The 21736-nt window shown below is 44.0% G+C and overlaps 1 protein-coding gene across 2 annotated transcripts in view; it reads left to right on the top strand.

Annotated features, from left to right (window-relative positions):
• The window catches only part of LOC119160872 (Na(+)/citrate cotransporter-like), a 61040-nt gene extending 39507 nt beyond the window's left edge, over positions 1-21533 (top strand). The window contains exons 6-14 of one of the 2 annotated variants that reach the window (XM_075889831.1): positions 799-895; positions 3158-3286; positions 4535-4654; positions 8772-8852; positions 12771-12878; positions 13596-13773; positions 16472-16633; positions 18659-18796; positions 21319-21533. In XM_075889831.1, the coding sequence (XP_075745946.1) occupies positions 799-895; positions 3158-3286; positions 4535-4654; positions 8772-8852; positions 12771-12878; positions 13596-13773; positions 16472-16633; positions 18659-18796; positions 21319-21531 (1226 nt within the window). In that variant the 3' untranslated portion in view covers positions 21532-21533. The remainder of the gene's footprint in view (positions 1-798; positions 896-3157; positions 3287-4534; positions 4655-8771; positions 8853-12770; positions 12879-13595; positions 13774-16471; positions 16634-18658; positions 18797-21318) is intronic. The other variant, XM_075889832.1, reaches the window with a different exon arrangement.
• The last annotated feature ends 203 nt before the right edge of the window (positions 21534-21736 follow it).

Genomic DNA, 21736 nt, shown 5'->3' with positions numbered 1-21736 from the left:
ATTCGGCCTCGCCACGGTGGTCTAGTGGCTAAAGTACTCGGCGGCTGACGCGTTGGTCGCGAAGTGAATCCATGCTGCGGCGGAATGCTTTGTCGATGAAGGCGAAAATGCTGTAGGCCCGTGTGCTCAGATTTGCGTGCGGGTAAAGAACCCCAAGTTGCCTGGTGTGTTCTCGCGCTGGTAATATAGCACTGCAAACAGACTCACACTTGAAAGAAAAGCCATAACATCGCCTTAAGATCAGTATAATATAGCAATAGAGGCCTATTTCACGACTAAGCACTTCTGAAACTTTTTGACGAGTTTCTTCTTGAGCTACCCGGGAAACCCCTCTGTTCATGGCAGATTCTCGACGAAAATGACGAGCCTCAATCTCCTATGACGAGAGCGTAAAAGCATAAAATATTTTCATGTTAAACTACACTCACTTAGGGAAGCATTGAAAACAAGACCAAGTACATAAAACAAATATACCCCAAGATATTCGCGTTGAATTTTTTTTCCATCCAAAGTTACCAGTATGTTGGACTGAACAGGGCAGCCTTTTTGCAATGAGCATCAGGCAATAATAGGCAAGGCACCGTAACCTATTGCTTGTGCTGCCTAAAACATTCCAATTTTAAACCTCCAATAGTTTACGAAACGGGCCCATATATGGGTGTGAAGTGTCTTTCACTATGGTTACTCTTGGACAAAAGATAGGCCAGAGCTCCAGTTTTACCTCTTTTGACGATTATCTCCCACATGTTTTGTTTCTGTGACTAAAGAGGAAAGCAACTGATTTTTGGCATGTTTCAGGTGCTGATCTGGAGTCTCTGACGAGGCGACAGGATCCAGTTCACATAGATAACAAGAAGGCAAGCAGCAAATATTCGTCTGATGCTGCTGAGCCAGAGTAAGCTTTTGAATGGATCCATGATTTTTTTTTCTTGAATGCAGCTATGTCTATGCTGTCTCGCTCTGGCGAGTAATGTTTTTGTCTTTGTCCTTTGTAAAAATTTTTATACAAAGTAGAACGAATACATTACAAGCATTGTATGTACATCACCAAGTTTACCTTGCTGTAAACATCTGCTGTCCTTCTGGACTATAGTTTTCCCCTGTAACGGTACTTTTGCCGTAGACGTTGCTCTGCAAGGCTATAGGAGAGTAGGCTTGGTTCTCGTTCGCAGTGACCACATTGCGGGAACACTCGTATTCTTTGACCTCAGTGGACAAAATTATTCCGGTGTCTTCGAATACGGCATGCCTTGTTTTCATATCAAAATTTTGGCACGTCAACCACCCCGAATCATTTTCAATATTCAGTAATGATTGGACTCCAGAAATTATTTGTAATTGCCATTTAATAACACGGCAGATCTCAACCACTGGTCTTTCTGCGAAAAATATGTGTACCTATGCGGTTGTGCTTCAGGCGAGCCTGGAGTCGAAAATCTTGTCAAACCCTAACATCCCAAAATAGGTGAAAACTCAACATGCGTGCACGTACGCTTAACTTTTCGCTCAATTAAACCACAGTGGAACGCCGAGGTGAAATGAACATGAGCAAAACTCGTACGGGGGGAGGGGGCACATTTTCAGTACTGCTGTGTTAAACTAAGCATCAAATATTGATACGTATGTTTTTCGTTCCTGAGGCAAATTTAGTCGTTACCGTTGCACATTAGTAAAGTAGCATGGTACTATCCACACTTGTGTACAAAAAAATAATGTAGACAGTTCAGTATAATGTATACGTAATCGTCTATGGGAGAGCGGTATATGGTGTCTCTAATCAAGTGGTAAAAAGCAAACTTGCGGAATCTGTGTTAGGAAAAACTATGATGATTTTGAGCCCCAACTACTTTACAGGGAGGGAACTTTATATTATCCATAACTTTGGTGGAAATAGGCGAGTTATTTAGAGTAAGCTATTCAGAGTGTCACGCATTTTACAACGGAACATGGGAAACACTCTCTTCATATTGTACTGGGCATGATAGCAAAACTTTAGCAACACTACTTATAAAGCCTACTCTTTTCCAGATTAAGCCTCGATGTACTAGGTCCATTATCTTTCCGATAGTTTTACCAATAATAAAAAAAACCTGGCGCATGTTTTTATATGACAGCACCATAATACTCTAAAGCTCTCTGTGAATTCACCACTTAAATATTTCATAAACTCTTATTTAGGGTAATGAGAACAAATTCTTAGAATTATACGACAAAAAATAGAAGGTTTATATATTATGCCTACTTGATACCTCGCACAAATTTGAAGTGACGAAATGAATGAGAAACGAGCGACAATATAAAAACTGTGGTGCATAAAACTACGAGTATCTCAACGTGTATGTGGCACTGTGCGGCTTAAAGAAAAAGTATCATCGTCAATGACGGCGTGCCACACAGTTTGGGCAAATACCACTCTACACTACTGGTCCAATAAAAATTAAGGAGACAACCGTTAACGCGGCAAATGGCTGCAAAGTGAGGACGCTGAATCCGAAGACCTGATTGCGTACAACATGACAATACTGGGGAACGGGACAGTCAACGGTTGCTGCGAAAAAACGCTGAAGCGATAGAAGGCGTCCAAGAACGAGGACGGGCCCATGGATCTGTGAGAGCGCCGAATGCTTGGTTTCAGCTCGTTTCTTATCTCTGGAGCTCGGGCAACTGTGTCGTGTCGGTGACGGCTTCCTGTTTGACTCGATTTTTTCTGCGCTGAGAATCAACGTAGAAACAACATAGCATCACTTAGCTGATACCTAGAAATAACCTAAAAGTAACGAGATCAGCTGTCAAAATCGCCTGGTGTTACTGTTTCAAGCTTCACGTGGCCTAGTTCAAATTTACCTTTTATTTTTATGATGACACTACGTTCACTGCGTGCTTTAACCCAATTACTATTCCGCGAGAATCATTGCCACGGCAGCCTTGCATTATTGCAAATCGAGTCGTTAGCTGTCATGTTGACTCTGTGTGACATTCGTAAGATACTACTAGCATACTTAATACTAATATGCGAGTATTACACACACATACCGAAATACAGAAGTGGTCATCCGGCAGGAGAGTCTCTCGAGTGAATAAGTTGCCGGTTTCACTTGCTGTTTTTGCCAAAGCTCCCAATCGCACTGGTTATGACTGCAATTGTTAACCTTTTCAGGGAGGATTCGAGGCACAAAAAACTCCGCACAGTCATGCTGCTCTCCGTGGCGTATGCTGCTAACATCGGAGGAACTGGATCTCTCGTTGGCACAGGACCAAATCTCGTACTCAAGGGTCTTATAGATGAGTAAGTGGTGGTTGACAAAACATACCAATTTAGAAAGTGGGCCAAGTACCAATAACTCAATAGTGTCAGCTCGGCGAGGGCAATTTCAACAGAACTTTGACTTATACAATAAGTGCTCGTCATTTCGAGGTCTATCGTCTTCGTTTTTCTGTTTCGCAGTCATTTTTCAACTCAGTACACTCAAACCTCAATATAAAGAACCCGAATACAATGAAGTGTTCGTTATAACAAAGTAAGCAAAAATAGTGTTACAATAGATATACAATGTTAGGAATATACCTTTAAAGCAAATTTTTGAATTTAACGAACCTATTTTTACTTAAGATGAAAATTGGTGAAAATGAGGTGACACCTCATTATCACGTGACACATTAGGTGACGCCTCATGAGGTGACACTACCGTAAGAGTGTAAAGCCTATCAAATTAATTTGCTTTCCACAGTCATAACCAGTGATTTGAACTACTTCTCCAGATAGGCAAGTTCTCCACTGGTAATTATTCTTCTCATGTAGCCAACTGTCAGTGACACAAACAGGTATATCTAATAAGTTAGGCACAAGCAATGTTGACACTTACTACCAGCTCCAACGAAAATAGGAGTCAGTATATGTGAACATAATAAAGAATAGGTGTGTATATAAGCTTTGTACTAACACTCAAATATTCGACGGAGACAACATGCATCTACGGCTAACGACCTGACTTGACAAAGAGCAATGAACGCAATAGCTTTAGTGTATTTCAAGCTGTGCAATAAAGAAAAGTGGTGCACTGTAGTGTCACGTCATAAATTTAGCTCTCACAAGGTGTTGTTGCCTATTTCACTAAAATATTATAGTTACATCAAAGCTCAAATGAGGAAAATCTATTATTGGTATCATTTAGGTAGATGTATCCAAATCGCAAATAGAAGTGTGGATTCAAACTTACGAATGAAAATGTCCCGGAGCAGATAATCACCGGTAATCGCCTTGAAGGGGGATGGCTTGCAATCTTGCCATTCTATATCAGCAACGAATGGTTGTGTTGCTCCCCGCGAGATGACGCAAAAAGTGACTGTGGTTGCTATCGCTCCCGCGTGAATGCGCTGCCAGCTGCGGCCGGAGCACGCAAGCCCCACGTCGCCGTGTTTCCTTTCATAAAAATTGACACTGTACATGTCGGAATGTCCGTGGAAGTATTTGCTTCAAACCAGCCACTCAACTGGCTAAGTCGGCCCGACATGTGCTCTTGTTGTTTAATTCCAGCATGTTCCCAGAGTCTACCGAGTTGACCTTCGCTACGTGGATGCTCTACAACGCGCCAACCATGCTGATCTGCGTACTCATCGGATTGGGCTACCTCCTATTTTCCGCAAGGAAAGAAATGTGAGAAATCAAACGTTTTCTGCGTTAGTTCTTTGTATCGGGATGCTTTACATTAAGACACGTAAAAGTGCGTTAATGTATAATTAATAGCTAACCATGGTTACATGCTTTGATTAAGCACTAGAGATACAGCGCATGAAGACGGGCAGGGCGATGCGTGAACTCGGTTGTCAGTAAAACATTTATAGGGTACTGTTTCAAGCTTGAAAAACACGCGCACTATCCTGTGACATGATGAATGATATAAAAACAGGCTTCATCTAACAGATGTTATGTGAGAGGGGCCCCATCTGCAATAAACTGGACTTACACCTAAATAATTACTCTTTTACTTATTTTTGCGTCAAAATTACAATAAAAGTGATTGTACTACCTGCAGTGCCTTCAAAGAACGTGAAGATATGACCACTAAAGAAAAATAAAATGCAAGATGTTACTTGGTAGTTATATTGCATCTTGATATTCATATAATAGTATCGTGCAATTGCTGTTTGGAAAGCGTTGAATAGAGCATGAAAGTATCATCCTGTTAGTTGAACTAAAGGAAACAAGACGCGGGAAAAACAGTGAGCCAAAGGCCTACGGCACGAAATGCTTTTGTGGTAAAATGAGGTTAAGTAAGAGAGTGGCCCTATAATTGCTTTGTTTCGTGAAGACTTATCAATGCCGTCTATGGTTAGCAGTACGTATTGTTCCTCCTCCATTGACATCAAAAGAAAACGCTACGGCCGAAATACAAAAGTTAGTTAACGCTAATTCGCCTGTCATCTTCACAGCACAGCGGAGTTAAACTGGCGAAAGAGAGAGAGAGATGAAATGAAAATGCTGGGAGGTTAACCTGACAAATATAACCGGTTTACTACCCTGCAGAGGAGTGGGGAAACAGGGGTTGTACAGAAGTCAGGGTGAAATAAAAAGCGCAAAAAAAAGACACATACACCCACATGGACACAGGCGCAAGATGTTTAGATCAAAATCGTTGAAAGACGCCGCTTGAACGCAGGAAGCGCAGCAGCGCTTGTACAGCCTTCTTATGAAACGTTGAATCCAGTTGATGGCACAGGATTCGTTTTTGCAAAACGCCTGTCTCTGTAAACAGTGCTGAGGACACTTGCACAGTCTATGTTGAATCATTTCAACACAGCCACAGTGGTCACATGTTGCAGTGTCGGCCATCCCTATATGCGAAACGCGTACGCGTGCGTAAATGTCACACCATACCATAGCCTACCCAGAAAGGTAGCGTCACATCGCTGAAGTCCTGGAGGAATTCCAATAATAAGGGTTGGATCCAAGAAATACTTCCATGCGTGCTTGAAGTGCAGTTCGTTTCACTGCCACAAGGTGCACTGGTGAACAAGCGCGCAGAGCTTCTAAGCCGCGTCAGTCCTCGAGAGCAGTAATAATATCTCATTGATTTCTGTATGGTCTGAACTTGCAGCTTGATCGGCCCGTTCATTGCCGATAATCCCACAGTGACTAGGGAGCCATTGAAAAGTTATTTCACGTCCTTTTTCAAGTAAGCCATGGGCCTCTTCTGCAATCTCAATTACCAGCTGCTCGTGCGGGCCGCGGCGTAGCGGTGACAGAAAAAATTGTAGTGCAGCCTTTGAGTATCTGAAGATCACACGTTGTTGTGCCCGTTCATCAGCAATAAAATAGATTGCGAGTCGTAGCACTGGCGAGCTATGCTGCTGTCGATGTCGTTGGGTGAAACATCTTAAATTTGATTGTTGTGGCCATCACAAGTAGTACGATGGCTGTGGTTGAGCTGTTCGCCATAACAGAGCGGTCAGTGCATACGGGCGTTGAGCCTCGGTACTTCTCATACAGCAAAAGCAGAACGAGCTGTTCAAGAGCTGGTGACGACATGTCTGCTTTTAGGGGCGAAGCTCCTTAAGGCATGGGCTGTGCGTCCCCTGTATGTAGCCACCTATCGTTTAGTTCTTGAAGTGTTCACTAGATGGCGGTACTTGTAGCTGATGATTCATGATGTACCTACAAGGATTAGAGGCCAAATTAGAGGGAAGTGGACTGGGATTCAACCTCTCTTTAGTCAAACAAGGAAAGCTCATTGATCAGGCACTACCAGCATTAATGTACGCAGATGATATAGTGCTAATGGCCAACAACAAGGAAGATTTGCGGAGATTGATGGACATCTGCGGTAATGAGGGAGATAGGTTAGATTTTAGATTCCGTAAGAAAAAATCAGCAGTAATGATTTCCAATGATAACGAAGGTAGTGAGGTTAGAATACAGGAGGTCACGCTAGGGATAACAGATAAATACAAATATCTGAGCGTATGGATAAGCAAAGGGACCGAGTACCTGGGGGAACACGAAATATACGTGACGACTAAAGGTAACAGGAATGCAGCAGTGATGAAAACTAGGGCACTGGGGAATTACAATAGGTATGATGTTGTGAGAGGAATATGGAAAGGGGTCATGGTTCCTGGGCTGACGTTCGGCAATGCGGTCTTGTGCATGAGATCAGAAGTTCAAGCAAGATTAGAAATTAAGCAACGTGGAATAGGTAGGCTTGCTTTAGGAGCTCACGGGAATACACCAAATCAGGGAGTACAAGATGATATGGGATGGACATCATTTGAGGGCAGGGAAGCTAGCAGCAAGATAAAATTTGAGAAGCGATTGAGAGAAATGGGGGAGGATCGTTGGGCTAGGAAGGTTTTCAGCTACTTGTACATGAAGAATGTCGATACAAAATGGAGGAAGCGAACCAGGAAATTGACTGGTAAATACTTAGAAAACAGCAGGTGGCCAAAGCAAAAAAAGTACTATAGGTTAATAAGAAAATGAAGGAAACGAAGACTGAAGAATGGGCATAATTAAGAAGTCCGCACTAGAGATCTATCGAACTTTTAAGCAGGAAATTGCCAAGGAAAGGATCTATGATAATACTCGGGGTACTTCTCTACTGTTTGAGGCCAGGACGGGAGTACTGCGAACCAAGACATATCGGGCCAAATACGAAGGGGTAGACACAGTATGCAGTGCGTGTGGAGAGGAAGAAGAAACTCCCGAACACTTGATAATGTTCTGTAAAGGGCTTCACCCTATAGTTCAGGATGATGGCGCAGAGTTTTTCAAAGCACTGGGGCTTAGGGACAGGGAGGGCAAAATAGACTTTAAGCGGGTAGACTTAACAAGAAGGATCTGATTGGTGGCTTAAGTCAAGACACGAGTGAAAATTAAACCCTTGACCGCAAAGTACAAATCCTCAAACTCAATTTTTAAAGAAAAAAAAAATAAATCTAGTTTTTGGTTCATTAAGTATTACGGCTTGGTGGCGCTAGCCACCGCCCGATCCAAAGGGTACAGTCATATCCATCCATCCATCCATCCATCGATGAAAAGATGCAAGATGTTATAAACTAGACGGTGGTACTTGTAGTTGATGATGAAAGATGCGAGATGTTATAAAATAGGAATGATGTCACATATGGCTCGTGTCATTGGTGAAAGGCAATCGTTTGATTTAGTGCGGCGACGTACGCTAGGGGGAGCGTTGTAATAAAATTGATTGGGCAAAATGTACGGAGGGTTCATGGTTTACCAGGTTTACCTCCGGAGCTTCGCCCACTCATCATCATTCACTTTGTGGAATTGCGGCTTTTTTTTACGGATTCCAGGTATCGTCAGGCTGATGCTAGGGAGAATCAGGAACCCCGGAGGAATTAAAATTGTCATGGCGGGCGAGAAACGTGTTGGCAAACACTCTTAATACGCTGCGATCATTTGGCAAAAAGAGTTTCGTGGGCTGTCGGCAGGTAAAGAGGCTAGTTGGTTATGGGGAGTCTTAGCACAATGTCTAATATGCGTCCTGAGTGTTTGAACGTCGTTGTGCGTCTTGATGAGGTGGTCTCCCGTAATCACTATGGAAGCCGCCGTCAATGCGCTAACACAGGCCCAGCGAATTCAGAGCGCGTGGGCTAGAACACTTTGTAATATTCCCAGGCTTGTTTTACCTATGTTGGTTAATGCTGGCAAGCTGTACCAACTATTTTTTTTTACTTGTGCAGCGAATATTATTTATACCACTCGAGATTCACTGTTGTGCCCTCTAAGTTAGTGAAACGAAAATGTGCTGCAGGAGAAGCCCCTCGTCAGATGCAGCGGCAGAAAAAGTTCGCGAGGAAATCGCGGGGAGGTACCGGGACCTTGGTCCTATGAGGCAAGTACTGATGTTGCTCACACTACTGGTTACTTGTATCGCATTGTCTTTAAGTGTCCGTGTGCATTGTATTTGTGCATGTGTACGCACAAAAAGGTTGTGTGTGTGTGTGTGTTTGGGCATGCGTGCGTGCATGGGTGCGCGTTTGTCTCGCTGCTAAGCGGAGACATAACATACTGTAACGAATAGTTGGGACCATTGATGTAGCAAATTTATTGCATGCAATGCTTTGCTTCAATTTATAAGACGAATTGAGGTGTTATGTGGGCAGAATAAACACCTTTGCGTGCGTGCATGCGTGCACATATGTGCAGTAAAATTGTTTCTTCGTATGAAATACTAATACTTATGTAGTCTTGTCTCGTCATCTAGCAGCAATATAGTCGTGCTCTCCGAAACGTGGTTTTCTGGTGACGTCACAGACGACGAAATCCTGACCGATCTTCCGAACTTCAACGTTTTTCGTAACGACCGTAAGGGCGGCCGTTGGGGAGGTGTTCTTATCGCCACTAGTAAGCTATTTTCGTGCTCAGTCATCGACATTGCGACTGACTTAGAAATCATATGGCTTCTCATTCGTTCTACACCACTAACATTGCTACTTGGAGTGTGCTATCGGCCCCCGCAAAGCAACCCAGACTTTCCGCAGAAATTTAACCACATATTGAATCATCTCATTTTGAAACACCCCAACGCGCGCGTCCTAATTTTCGGCGACTTTAACTATCCCGACATCGATTGGCGAAATCAGGCAGCTTTGCCAGGAACAAGCGCGGAAGCAAAAGAATTCGTCAATGTCTGCCTAAACTTCAACCTCACGCAGCTGGTGTGGGAGCCAACCCGCGTGACAAATGGCTCAGCGAACATATTGGACTTGATATTAACAACACATCCCGAAACGCTATCTTCGCTTACATATTTGCGCGAAATGAGCGACCATAAGGTTATACACTCAGTCTTCAATTTCAGTCACTCGCCCAGCCTGATTCAGTCCAAGACTATCAGTCTATATGATAAAGGGAATCACGAGGCAATCAACAACGAACTTCAAGGCTTTTTACAAAACTTTGAAGCTCGCCTTTCAAGCAGAAAAGTCGAAGACAACTGGACAATCTTCAAAAACAAAATAGGGGAGCTAGCAAGAAAGTTCATAGCTACAACTACATCTCCTACGTCTCTCCAGAAACCATGGTTCTCAAAAACCTTGAAAAGCTAGAAAATAAGAAAAAACGGTTATTTCGTGCTGCCAAGCTAAAACACAGTGCTCACAATTGGGAAAAATACTATGCGGCTGAAAAAACATACTTGCTCGCCTTACGCAGCGCCAGGCACTCGTTTTTTTCACACAGATTTACCCAAAATACTTACTATTTACCCCAGAAAATTTGGAAATTTATTCATTCACAGGAAACGCGCAGCATTACACTGAAAAGTGAAGTGGGCGACGATATTGGTAATTTTGAGAGCGCTGAGCTATTCAATACTGCTTTTTCATCTGTGTTTACCCATGAAACACCTATACCATTCCCTGTGTTACCAATTTGTGTACCGTCTTCTATGTCGCGTATTACATTTATGTCAGACGGTATAATGTCTGTCATTGGAAAATTGAAACTGTCTTCTTCAGCAAGTGTGGACGGAATCAATTCCGAAATTCTTAAAAACACTAAATGTATTTCTTCAGTGATTCTGTCGCTGATATTCTCACAGTCACTTCCCACCGGTCACTTACCAGCCCACTGGAGGTTGGGGAAGTCCCGCCGCGGTGGTCTAGTGGCTAAGGTACTCGGCTGCTGACCCGCAGTTTGCGGGTTCAAATCCCGGCTGCGGCGGCTGCATTTTCGATGGAGGCGGAAATGTTGTAGGCCCGTGTGCTCAGATTTGGGTGCACGTTAAAGAACCCCAGGTGGTCGAAATTTCCGGAGCCCTCCACTACGGCATCTCTCATAATCATACGGTGGTTTCGGGACGTTAAACCCCACATATCTATCAATCAATCAATGGAGGATAGGGAAGGTCACTCCGGTCTTCAAACCAGGTAACAAAGACAGCCCTCTAAACTATCGCCCCATTTCTTTAACAAGCGTACCCTGTAAAATCATTGAGCACGTCTTTTCCCAAATCATTCATTTTCTTGACGCCAATAACTTCTTTCACCCCGCACAGCATGGTTTTCGCAAAGGTTACTTTTGCGAAACCCAAATAGCCCTCTTTGTTCGGGATTTGCATGCCAATCTTGACATTAATCTGCAGACGAACGCCATATTTTTAGATTTCTCGAAAGCGTTTGATACGGTACCCCATAAGCGGCTCCTAATGAAACTTAGATCTTTAAATATACATCATGACACAGTAAATTGGATTGAGGAATTTCAAACTAACCGCTCGCAGTTTGTCTCCATCGATGAAGTACACTCTAGTCCCGTTCCAGTAGCGTCAGGTGTCCCCCAAGGCTCCGTACTCGGGCCCCTTCTCTTCCTGATTTACATAAACGACCTAGCTTAATGTGTCTCCTCTTGTATCCGTTCGTTCACCGACGACTGCGTAATATATCAACCAATTACCAGCCCCACTGATCAAGCAGCTGTCCAAGATGACCTAAACCACGTGCAAGAATGGTGTGACCGGTGGCTCATGAAACTTAATCCCAACAAATGCAAGATCGTTTCATTTCACCACCGCCACAACCCCTTTCTGTTCCCTTATGTAATTTCGAGCGTTACCCTCGAATACGTGCAGTCCTACAAGTATCTCGGTGTCACCATGATTGATTTGTGGGGTTTAACGTCCCAAAACCACCATTTGATTATGAGAGACGCCGTAGTGGAGGGCTCCGGAAATTTTGACCACCTGGGGTTCTTTAACGTGCACCCAAATCTGAGTACACGGGCCTACAACATTTCAGCCTCCATCGGAAATGCAGCCACCGCAGCCGGGAATTGAACCCGCGACCTGCGGGTCAGCAGCCGAGTACCTTAGCCACTAGACCACCGCGGCGGGGCTCTCGGTGTCACCATATGTAATGATCTAAACTGGTGCACGCATACTGCTAACATTATATCATCAGCGAACAAATCTCTTGGTTTCCTGAAACGTCACCTCCGGCGCGCACCTAAAACTGCCAAGCTACAGGCCTACAAGTCCCTTATCCGATCCAAATTGGAATACGCATCCACAGTCTGGAGCCCACACCAAGCCTATCTGATCAACTCACTCGAGGCAGTTCAAAACCATGCCATCAGGTTCATTCACTCTTCGTACTCTTAAAATACAAGTGTAACATCGCTCAAAAAAGAACCGGCTATTTCAAACCTTGACATTCGCCGCCGCATCTCTAGTCTCAGCCTTTTTCATAAGTTTTTTTACAGCACCCTTCGTCATCCCTACATCGCCCCACCAGCCCGCATATCTCACCGCACGTGTCATTCGCTTCAAGTTGCCCGGCCAAGGTTTAAGACGACCACCTTTTCTAAGTCCTTCTTTGTTCGGACAGCAAAAGACTGGAACGACCTTCCCCATGATGTCGTCACCACTGAATGCTCATCTTCATTTTTTGATCGATTATGTGTCCACTTTTCGTGATAAAAATTTGTGGCAACAAAAAAAAATATATGTTAACCCACCCCTTATGTAATACCCCCTCGAGGGGTCTTTAAGGAAAATAAAGTTATGTTATGTTAATATTGTTCAGTAAGCTTTGGTTATAAATCAGCGTTAACGCCTTGTTTTCTTCTTGGTTTTCTCTATCCACTTTTTCTGCTTACCCCGATAATGTTCGCACTGTTCTAAGTTACATTCCTCACGTCAACCAGAGGCTGTGTGTGTTTTTCAAAATGAGAAATACGGCTTACCAACTGATTGGCGTTATCCTTCTCTACTTTCGTCGTCATACAACTTCTCTCCCTTATTTTATTGCAGTTTTCCCGAGTGGTGCGTCATGTTCCTAATGTCTTCAACGATTCTTCTCTGGTTTACGATGAAGCCCCAGATGTTTCCTGGCTGGGTCGAAGCGATTCCTTATCATAAGTAAGTGCACGCATTGCGCAATCGCATCTCGCTTTGTGTGTCAACCGGAGCTTACTTCGTTTGTAAAGCGATGTCATAATGATTGCTGCTATACAAAGTCCGAAGTTCATTGAAGCTGAGGTTCTGGCCCTAGACGCAGTGCGATTTATAGAAAGGGAGAGTAATCTTTATAACATTCTTATTTCCATTTCATTTTGAATTCTGGTGCTCGTGGAGTTAGTATTCAGTGGTGGATAATAAGATAAAAAAACGGCAAATCAGCATTAACTTTGCAATAAATTGAACACAAGGCTATACGAACACTATACAAAGCAAAACATAGAATCAGCCCAGATGTAATATTCACTGTAGCTTCTTTCTATTTTTAGACGTGGGCCAGTTTATCAAAATGCTAGAACATTCTTTCCACGGGCACTGGAATATCGGATCCTGTGATTTCTTTACTATACGTTTGCGATGTTCATTGTCGGCACTCAACTATAGACACGAATGATGATGCAGCGGGACGAGCGCACGGCCCTGCTCAATCCACAGCGCTTCACTATTACTACATTATCGCATAAGATGCTACTAAGGTCTCCCTCAACCACACTTGCTCATTTCAGCAACCACACTTTGAAAGCATTTAAAGCAGCATATCGGGGACCATGAGAGTTGTGTTTGTTTGCGCGGCGTCCGTCAAAGCAAGGACTTTGTAATGAACTCACTTTTGTGCAGATTCACCAAGCCATCCGCACCTGCCATGCTGGCGATGTTCCTGCTCTTTGTGATTCCCAAGGACCCTCGCAAGCCCGGTGGCCGAGGCCTTATCACGTGGCGGGAAGCCAGTGAGCGGGCTCAGTGGGGGGTCATGATTCTCGTCGGAGGTGGCATGTGCCTTGCAGAGGGCTGCAAGGTATGACAGCTTTCACTCAGCCACGCCTTTTGCACTGCATCAGAGACTTAATGGAAACCATTATTCGATGTCATGGCAGCGCATTATGCCACCAAGTAACGCACTTTGAAGTTCTGATACAGAACTTGGCAAGTTTGAGCAAGTCACGCAAATACGGTACGTAAATATGGAAAGGCAATACAAAAGAGCAATTCCCTTTTAGTGAAAGTGCATCCCCCGAACGGAAGGTGTTTCACTAACAGTGCGCAGACTGTCAGGCAACAACTAGATTTGACAGCCCTACGGCAATTCCGGAAAAAGCTTTTAGATTTTGTGTTATTGGGGTATATTTAATAGGTGATTGTGTTAAGTAGGAAGGGTGGTTTTGAGAGCACGGTGACTGTCTCTCAAAGAGGACACCACCAGTTCACAGATCGTAAAGGGTAGAAAGAGGAGATAGGGAGAAGGAGAGGCCCAACAGGAGGGCTTTCGGAGGAGGGGGGGCACGTTAGTATACGCGGTTTGCGGATTTTATTGCCACTTGCCGAAGAAGGAAGCGTCGGTGAACGAGAAAAGGGGGATGTGATTTCGAATGAAATAAAGAGGAAAGTGAGCCCCGTAACTGTCTCTCAAGGGGAGGACACCTCAACGGTAGCTCACGGGAGGAGGGGGGGGGCTAAAGGAGGGATTAAAAGGATAGGACGAACAGGTAAATAGATAGAGAGAGAGTAAGGTGAGAGCGAAGTGTAGGGACAGCGAACGACGGAAGTAAGGAGAAGATAGAAAAAATAGAAACGGTCGTAGGAGTCCGAGGACGTGGCACCACTGGCGAGAGGTCTTTTACTCGTCAGGAGATGGCTCAGGGTGAGCTCAGTCGGCCAGAGCTCCGCTGTCGTCGAAGACCGGCGTCAGGACATGGCGTAGGGCCGGCCTAGTCGGCCAGAGCTACACTGTCGTCGGAGATCACGAGGGCACAATCCGGCGGCACGAAATCCAATGAGCGAGGGTGGTTAGAGCATTGCGCTGACACCCGCAGCCACCGGTGGGAAAAGATTATTCACGAGGGTTTTGCAATGCAGGTTTAGAAGACAGTAGCAGGTGGCTAGTTGCTTCCTTGAACAGGCAGATACTGGGCTCTCGCACAGCAGGTGAAAAAAAGAGTTTCAACTGCGCCGCAGGTAATGCAAGTTGGCCAAGGGACCCTCCGCAGGCACTGTTTTCGTTGCCCCATCTATGCCGAGCCAGTCCACAGGGAAAAGCAGAGGACGCACTCTGACCAGGAAAAACCTGTCATGTGCAGATGAGCAAGGGGTCGTAATCGGTGATACGGTTATTTGGGTTGCTGCGCTGCAATCCTTAACAAAAATTACTGCGCGTTAAATTGAAACAGACGGCGTATGGTATCAATGAGGTCGTTTAAGAATGCGTCTGCTCCACCAGATCGTCGGGAGCCTGATTTCCCACGAGGCAAACGCGGTAGGGAAGCCAGTGGCGAACATCGCAGCCATGTTCCTTAACCAACCGCAGGCTGTGCGCAACACACTGTAAGTGGCTGGCCACGTTCCTCCTCAATGAACTGTCGCAGCGCTACAGTAGTGTCACGCTATATCGCAACGCTCTTGATGGTAGGCGTCTCCCTAAGCAAGTCGGCAGCAAGCAGCAAACTAACGAGTTCCTTGGCAGTGCAGGAGGCACAGAAGCGATGGTGGTGCTGCAGGGCTTGAACGAGCTAATGCCGGCGGCCGTAGCTAAACGGTCTCGTAAAACGGTCTCTTTTTGGGGTGCATTCACTGATAAAATTTCAACGACCGAGAAAAGATACCGTAAGGTGTCTGCGTACCGCATTTCATTAACTTGTTAAAAGACGCTTTTGTCTTTGCCGGAAGCTGATTGGCAAAAAAATGTACGCCGTCAGTGCATCGACACCCTACAGTTAAAGGGGCCCTGCAACACTGTATTAGGTGGCCATGAAATGGATTCACTTAGAAGCATATTGCCTCACGAATTCACCACCACAGAAATGTTTAGAATCCGTTCAGTATGAACGGAGTTAGAAAGATTTTTGGCACGCTTCACTTGCATTCCATCTTTTCTCGTACGCATGTAAGCGCTGGAAGCTAAGCAGGAAGGGATAGCACGGGTAAAGTAAAAACGTCACGCAAGCCTCATGATCTTCAGCACATTTCTTTCTTCGAGTGCGTGTCTGTCTGTCTGTCTGTCTGTCTGTCTGTCTGTCTGTCTGTCTGTCTGTCTGTCTGTCTGTCTGTCTGTCTGTCGGTCCGTCCGTCCGTCCGTCCGTCCGTCTGTCTGTCTGTCTGTCTATCTATCTGTCTCTCTGTCTGTCTATCTATCTGTCTCTCTGTCTATCTATCTATCTATCTATCTATCTATCTATCTATCTATCTATCTATCTATCCATCCATCCATCCATCTATCCATCTATCTATCCATCTATCTATCCATCTATCTATCCATCCATCTACCTATCTATCTATCCATCCATCTATCTATCCATCCATCTATCTATCTATCTATCCATCTATCTATCTATCTATCTATCTATCTATCTATCTATCTATCTATCTATCTATGATTTGAAATAATGTGGAGTGCTTACCGAATCAAACCGATTGTTGAACCGACCATTCGAACAGGGTCAACTACAAATTTTTGCATAATGTTGTATCATTGCAAGCGCTCTTTGATTCTTTTGTTCTAGCAATCAGGCCTGTCGGCGATGCTGGTGCAGCACCTGAAGAGTCTTGACGTCCTTCCAAATGTGCTGACGGTGTTCGTCCTATGCTTTGCCGCCTCCATGTTCACCGAAGTGACGAGTAACACGGCTGTCAGTTCCATACTCTTGCCCGTCGTCTGTGAAATGGTGAGAATACCAAGAGAGATACTCTATATGTTCAGGAAGAAATGTAGCATAACCACTGAATACGCACAAACAGATAAAACAAAGACAAAAAAAAAACACATTCACACGAGCACACACCGGCAGAGCACTCCAATCAGAATCATTCCATCAGACCGGCGGGACGGATACTTTACAGTGATCTATATACAGGGTGCCCCAGCGAACCGTAGTCAGAGTTTCAGAATATGCTGAAGCACTCTATGACGACGCGACCACATGCATCTTGGTAACTATATTCTGGAGTACATCGCAATAGTTTTTTTTTGTGCCTTATTGCCGAATAAGGCATGTTTAGTTAACTTACATTTAAAGTAACGAACGAAGGCAAAAAATTGGGGTGGAGAAGTTGAATTGACTTGCAGAACGTCTCATTAGACAGCATTTACTTCATATCTGGTGTCGGTGTTTTTTGCCTATTATAATCGCCCACCAAGTGCAAAAAAAATGTCACGTGGCATGCCCGCCAATACGCACCGAGGTTTTAGTGCTACCTCAAATTCTACCGGCAAATTGCATGCTTCCTTCGTGGTGGTTCATGAGAGTGATAAGCAGACACAGCATTTGTCACTTGTGTTGCCGCTAGCAAAAAAGGGCATCAGGTGCAGCCACCACCATCGTCGCTGCCCTGTCGAGCCAGCCCACGAAGCTAAATGCTATATGGTCATTTGTACGCGAAACGTTAGGAAGCACTGCATTACCGGCGCACATAGGCGCGCGATCGGGCATATCACATGGTAATTTTTTCTCTATTTCGCGAACAAATGTACTGAGCAGCGAAACACCAATACTTAGCAAAGAAAAAGTTAGATAGAGAGTGCCCGACAAGACGTTTTAGAAACCAATATAAAACTTGCTTTATGCAATTGCTCAGGCAGCTCTGTTGCTTCAAAAGTTAGTTAATTAAACAAGCCGAATTAGGCGAGTCCACAGAAAACAAGAATAACGTGAGTTACTTGATGAACGTGATAACAAGATAAAGATGAACAAGATAACGTGAGTACACAACACGCATTCGGCCTATTCATGATAGATTGCTTCGGCAAATTAATTTGACTAAAATAATAAAGAGATATGTCAGTGTCTGTTTAGATATGAATGAAACAAATTTAGAATACTGTGTGGTCAACTACAGTATAAATGGACAAACAGATGAGATACATTGGGTTAGCAAGTGGGCGTTTAGAAAAAAGTAGGGACATTTTCTACAGCTTTAAGTATGGTTCTATGGGAAAGTGGTAAGCAAACTGTGCGTGTGTGAAGCATGCACTTTACAACGCAATTTAAAGCTTGAGGTTCCAGTTGCTCACATGTTTATACTCTACTAGTATGAACCCAACTCTTTGTGTTCAAATTAGCTTTAAAAAAGTAATTATAAAAACATAAGTGGGATTCTCGATTCTGTCTTGGGAGCACCCAGCGGATAGCCTTGTGCCCCAACGGTTCCTCTCGGGCTAGTACCGCAGTACTCTATTACTTTGAGCATATCTATCTATCTATCTATCTATCTATCTATCTATCTATCTATCTATCTATCTATCTATCTATCTATCTATCTATCTATCTATCTATCTATCTATCTATCTATCTATCTATCTATCTATCTATCTATCTATCTATCTATCTATCTATCTATCTATCTATCTATCTATCTATCTATCTATCTATCTATCTATCTATCTATCTATCTATCTATCTATCTATCTATCTATCTATCTATCTATCTATCTATCTATACGAAGGTAAATGAAACGTCCAAGTTTACCTTACCAAATTTACCTTACGAAAATTGGCCTTACGAAGGAAAATGAAACGTTCAAAAATGATAATCATGACATGGAAGTCATGTACGGCACAATTTACCTCCGCCTCCTATAGTTGTGCTGATTTTAAAGTAACCTATCACCCTTCCTCATTCATGCTTCGCATATCATTGATTCCCACTGTTCGTGGGATCTGCCACTTTTTTTTGCTCTCTGTTTAATGCAGGCGATAGCGATAGGCGTGCACCCACTTTACCTGGCGATGCCGGTGACGATCGGCTGTTCCTTCTCATTCATGCTGCCTGCTGCAACACCTCCGAACGCCATCGTGTATGAGTTGGCGAAGTTGAAAATCCCTGACATGGTGAGTCTTCTGTCGCTGATCCACGTATAATCAGTATACCGGCCTGAATAAAACGCAATATATTTGTCTTTTTCCGACACTGAAGACTGAGGGTGTTTTCGATTGTAACACAACTCTGATTGTAACGCGAGGGGCGTCATTTCATTTTGTCGAGGAAGAAAAAAAAAATAGAAGTTCGTTATTCGATTGTAACACGATGGTCGACTTTGGGTGGTAAAACTCTGGAAAGCCAGAAAGAAAATCACAGCATATCCATGAAGTGCATAATTATGAGTGGGGCGAAGTGTCCATACGTCCGTCCATTCGTTCTTGGTTCCATCCATCCATCCGTGCGTCCGTTTGTGCATCCATTCCTGCGTTCGTCCGCGCATTCATCCATCCATCCATCCATCCATTTATCATTGCGTCAATTTGTGCACCTCTCTGTCCATCTTTCCATTTAGTGAACGCTCCAAGTACCGCCATGTCGCATCTTCTCATCATATATTCATCATATAAAAGAACCGCCATTCATCAGACATTACAAGGACTGAACGAGAGGTAGCACTCGCGCACTTTCTTACGGCCTGCGCTTCGTGTCTACTTCCCACCTTTCAACGCCTCTAGTTCATGCTACTGTGGCCAGATCCTCGCTAAACCTCGCTAAAGCGAAGGCGATTACGCCCAGCGAGTTTAATGTGGCAACCCTTTCTGGTCAGATAGTGCTAAATGTGCGTCCTTCTGATACTAGTTTTCTTAGTAAGCATCAATTTCAAGGCAAGTTTTATTGAAGATGAAGTCACCGATACGCGTATCTGTAAGTTATTTATTTAGAAATGACTATCTTTTATTTATGATTAACGTGCGCAGGTTTCCTCCTCACTTGAAGCAGGTTTCCTACTCACTGGAGGAGCGTGCCTCTCCTTTAGTCCGGTCATGAAGATGGCTACCTACTACTACGATTAGTACATACATCGTGGACGCATGACCCATGGCACAGGGAGCTTCGCCCCAAAAACTCGCGTTCCATTATAGTTAACATGCATGATATTCTTTAGCCGAAGTCAAGAGATTGAAGCGCACGGTAAACTACCAAGTAGAAAAAAAAAGAAAAAAAAAAGAAGTAAGAGAGAGAGGAATGGACAACACTTTGCGACCGTTTATGCAATATCTCTAGAAAACGCAGTGCGTAGTGGTATTTCTTGGGCTTGCAAAACGAGACATTTGGGTTATATAAGAAGCCGAAAACATTGCTGTTTATTTCACTAACTAATCATTTTTCTTCAAGGTGTTTTCCATTTATAGTGCCATGAACACATATTAGCACACACGGAAGATTTCACAGCTATCTTGCTGGCTAGATTCAGGTGGAAAATAATCAAGTATTCGGAATTGGCTAGGAGCGCCTTCCCGCTGTCAAATAATGAAGCAGGTTATTCAGGTCATTCGTTCTTACAAGTATTGAGAACCTATTGCTGATGCGCACCACAGGCATGCACGAAGGAGGTGGTGTAGCTAGCAGGTGTCGTTCCTCCTTCCCCTATAATCTACCAAAGGTCACGCTAAATCTGCCTCGTACGTTAACTCAGTTGCGCCCATCCCGGGAATATTTAAGATACCGGGTTTGAACTACAATGACATTTGACAATACTGTATGCTGAGGACCACATTATGTTGCCTATGAAAAGCAATTTACTTCGCAGCAGCACCTCCGTTAGGCCGGAAGCCGAAAGTAATCCATCCGTTGTGAAACCTATGCTATCGCCTCATTTTTATTGATGCATGCATTGACAATATTCATGTCTTTCACTCCCTGTCATTTGAGGGGGACGCCGCTTTGCAAGGGCACCCCCCCTCGCCTGAAACTACGGCAGAAGCTATCGCGCATTATTGTGTGCAGGCTTCTGCGGAAGATGCTCGAGGCGTATTTGTTTAGAATATTCGGTCACCTTTTTTTCATTTACCTTGAGGCATTCAAACCATTTCAACCATTGCAATATCCCTTTGTGATATCGAGCAAAGGTAAAATCCTTAGGTTGTTATACCTCGCTTAAATCATTGCGTTGACTGTCACTAGCGAAATAGATATGCGAGAGCTTTGCTACCTTTCTATCCTCCCCCCCCCCCTAAAAAATAAGTTTCATCGCAAGCACGAAGCAGTGAATTCAATAGCGATAAACTGTAGTGTTTTTGAAGTAATACTGGCAGCTAATTATTTCGCATCGATGTCTCGAGAAAATGCAGCTGCAAGAGAATATGGCCGCTTGTTTCACACCAATTCTTCGCGTTGAAAGCGCACTGTGGTATACGAGCCGTGTGCGCAGAAAGCCTGCGGTAATAGCGCGCAAGCCAGCGACCACGTCCTTAGAATCGATTTGAACGGCGACAGCGATGGCAAGAACTCGTCCAGAGTGTCCATGTGAATCCTATGGCACTAATAAGTTCAGATTCTACGCGCCAGTTTATGCATGTGGTATATTGCAAGAAATGTAAAAGCGTTTCACGAATATTTATTTATCCGTCTTTTTCTTTTCCTTTCACAGGCAAGACCGGGTTTCTTCATGAACATGATCTGCGTCGTGGTGGAAGTGGGCATGATTCACGCAATAGGATTCCCAATTTTCGGTTTGGGAACTTTGCCTGAGTGGGCTAGACACACTGCAACGACAGTCTCCACTACGCCAGCACCAAACGCAACGGACGCTATCACATTGCAAACAGTATTGACTGCATTGAATTATACGCAATTGACGTGAAAGGCATGCGTGACTGACAGCATTATGTTCCTGCCAAATTTCGTGGCTATTTTCAAAGATCTCACATCAAGTGGTTCCACTGAAGTTCCGGCGTGCAGTACAAATGATGAAAAAGCTTATTTAAAAGCTCAATTCCAAGAACAGCTGTTTTCGGGCAAGAAGAAACGATGTAGTGTTTGACTAACACTAGCAATATTCAGGATAA

The sequence above is a fragment of the Rhipicephalus microplus genome, chromosome 3 (genome assembly GCF_043290135.1).
Source record: "Rhipicephalus microplus isolate Deutch F79 chromosome 3, USDA_Rmic, whole genome shotgun sequence".
In the NCBI taxonomy this organism is placed as follows: domain Eukaryota; kingdom Metazoa; phylum Arthropoda; class Arachnida; order Ixodida; family Ixodidae; genus Rhipicephalus; species Rhipicephalus microplus.
This window is presented reverse-complemented; position numbering and strand designations above follow the sequence as displayed.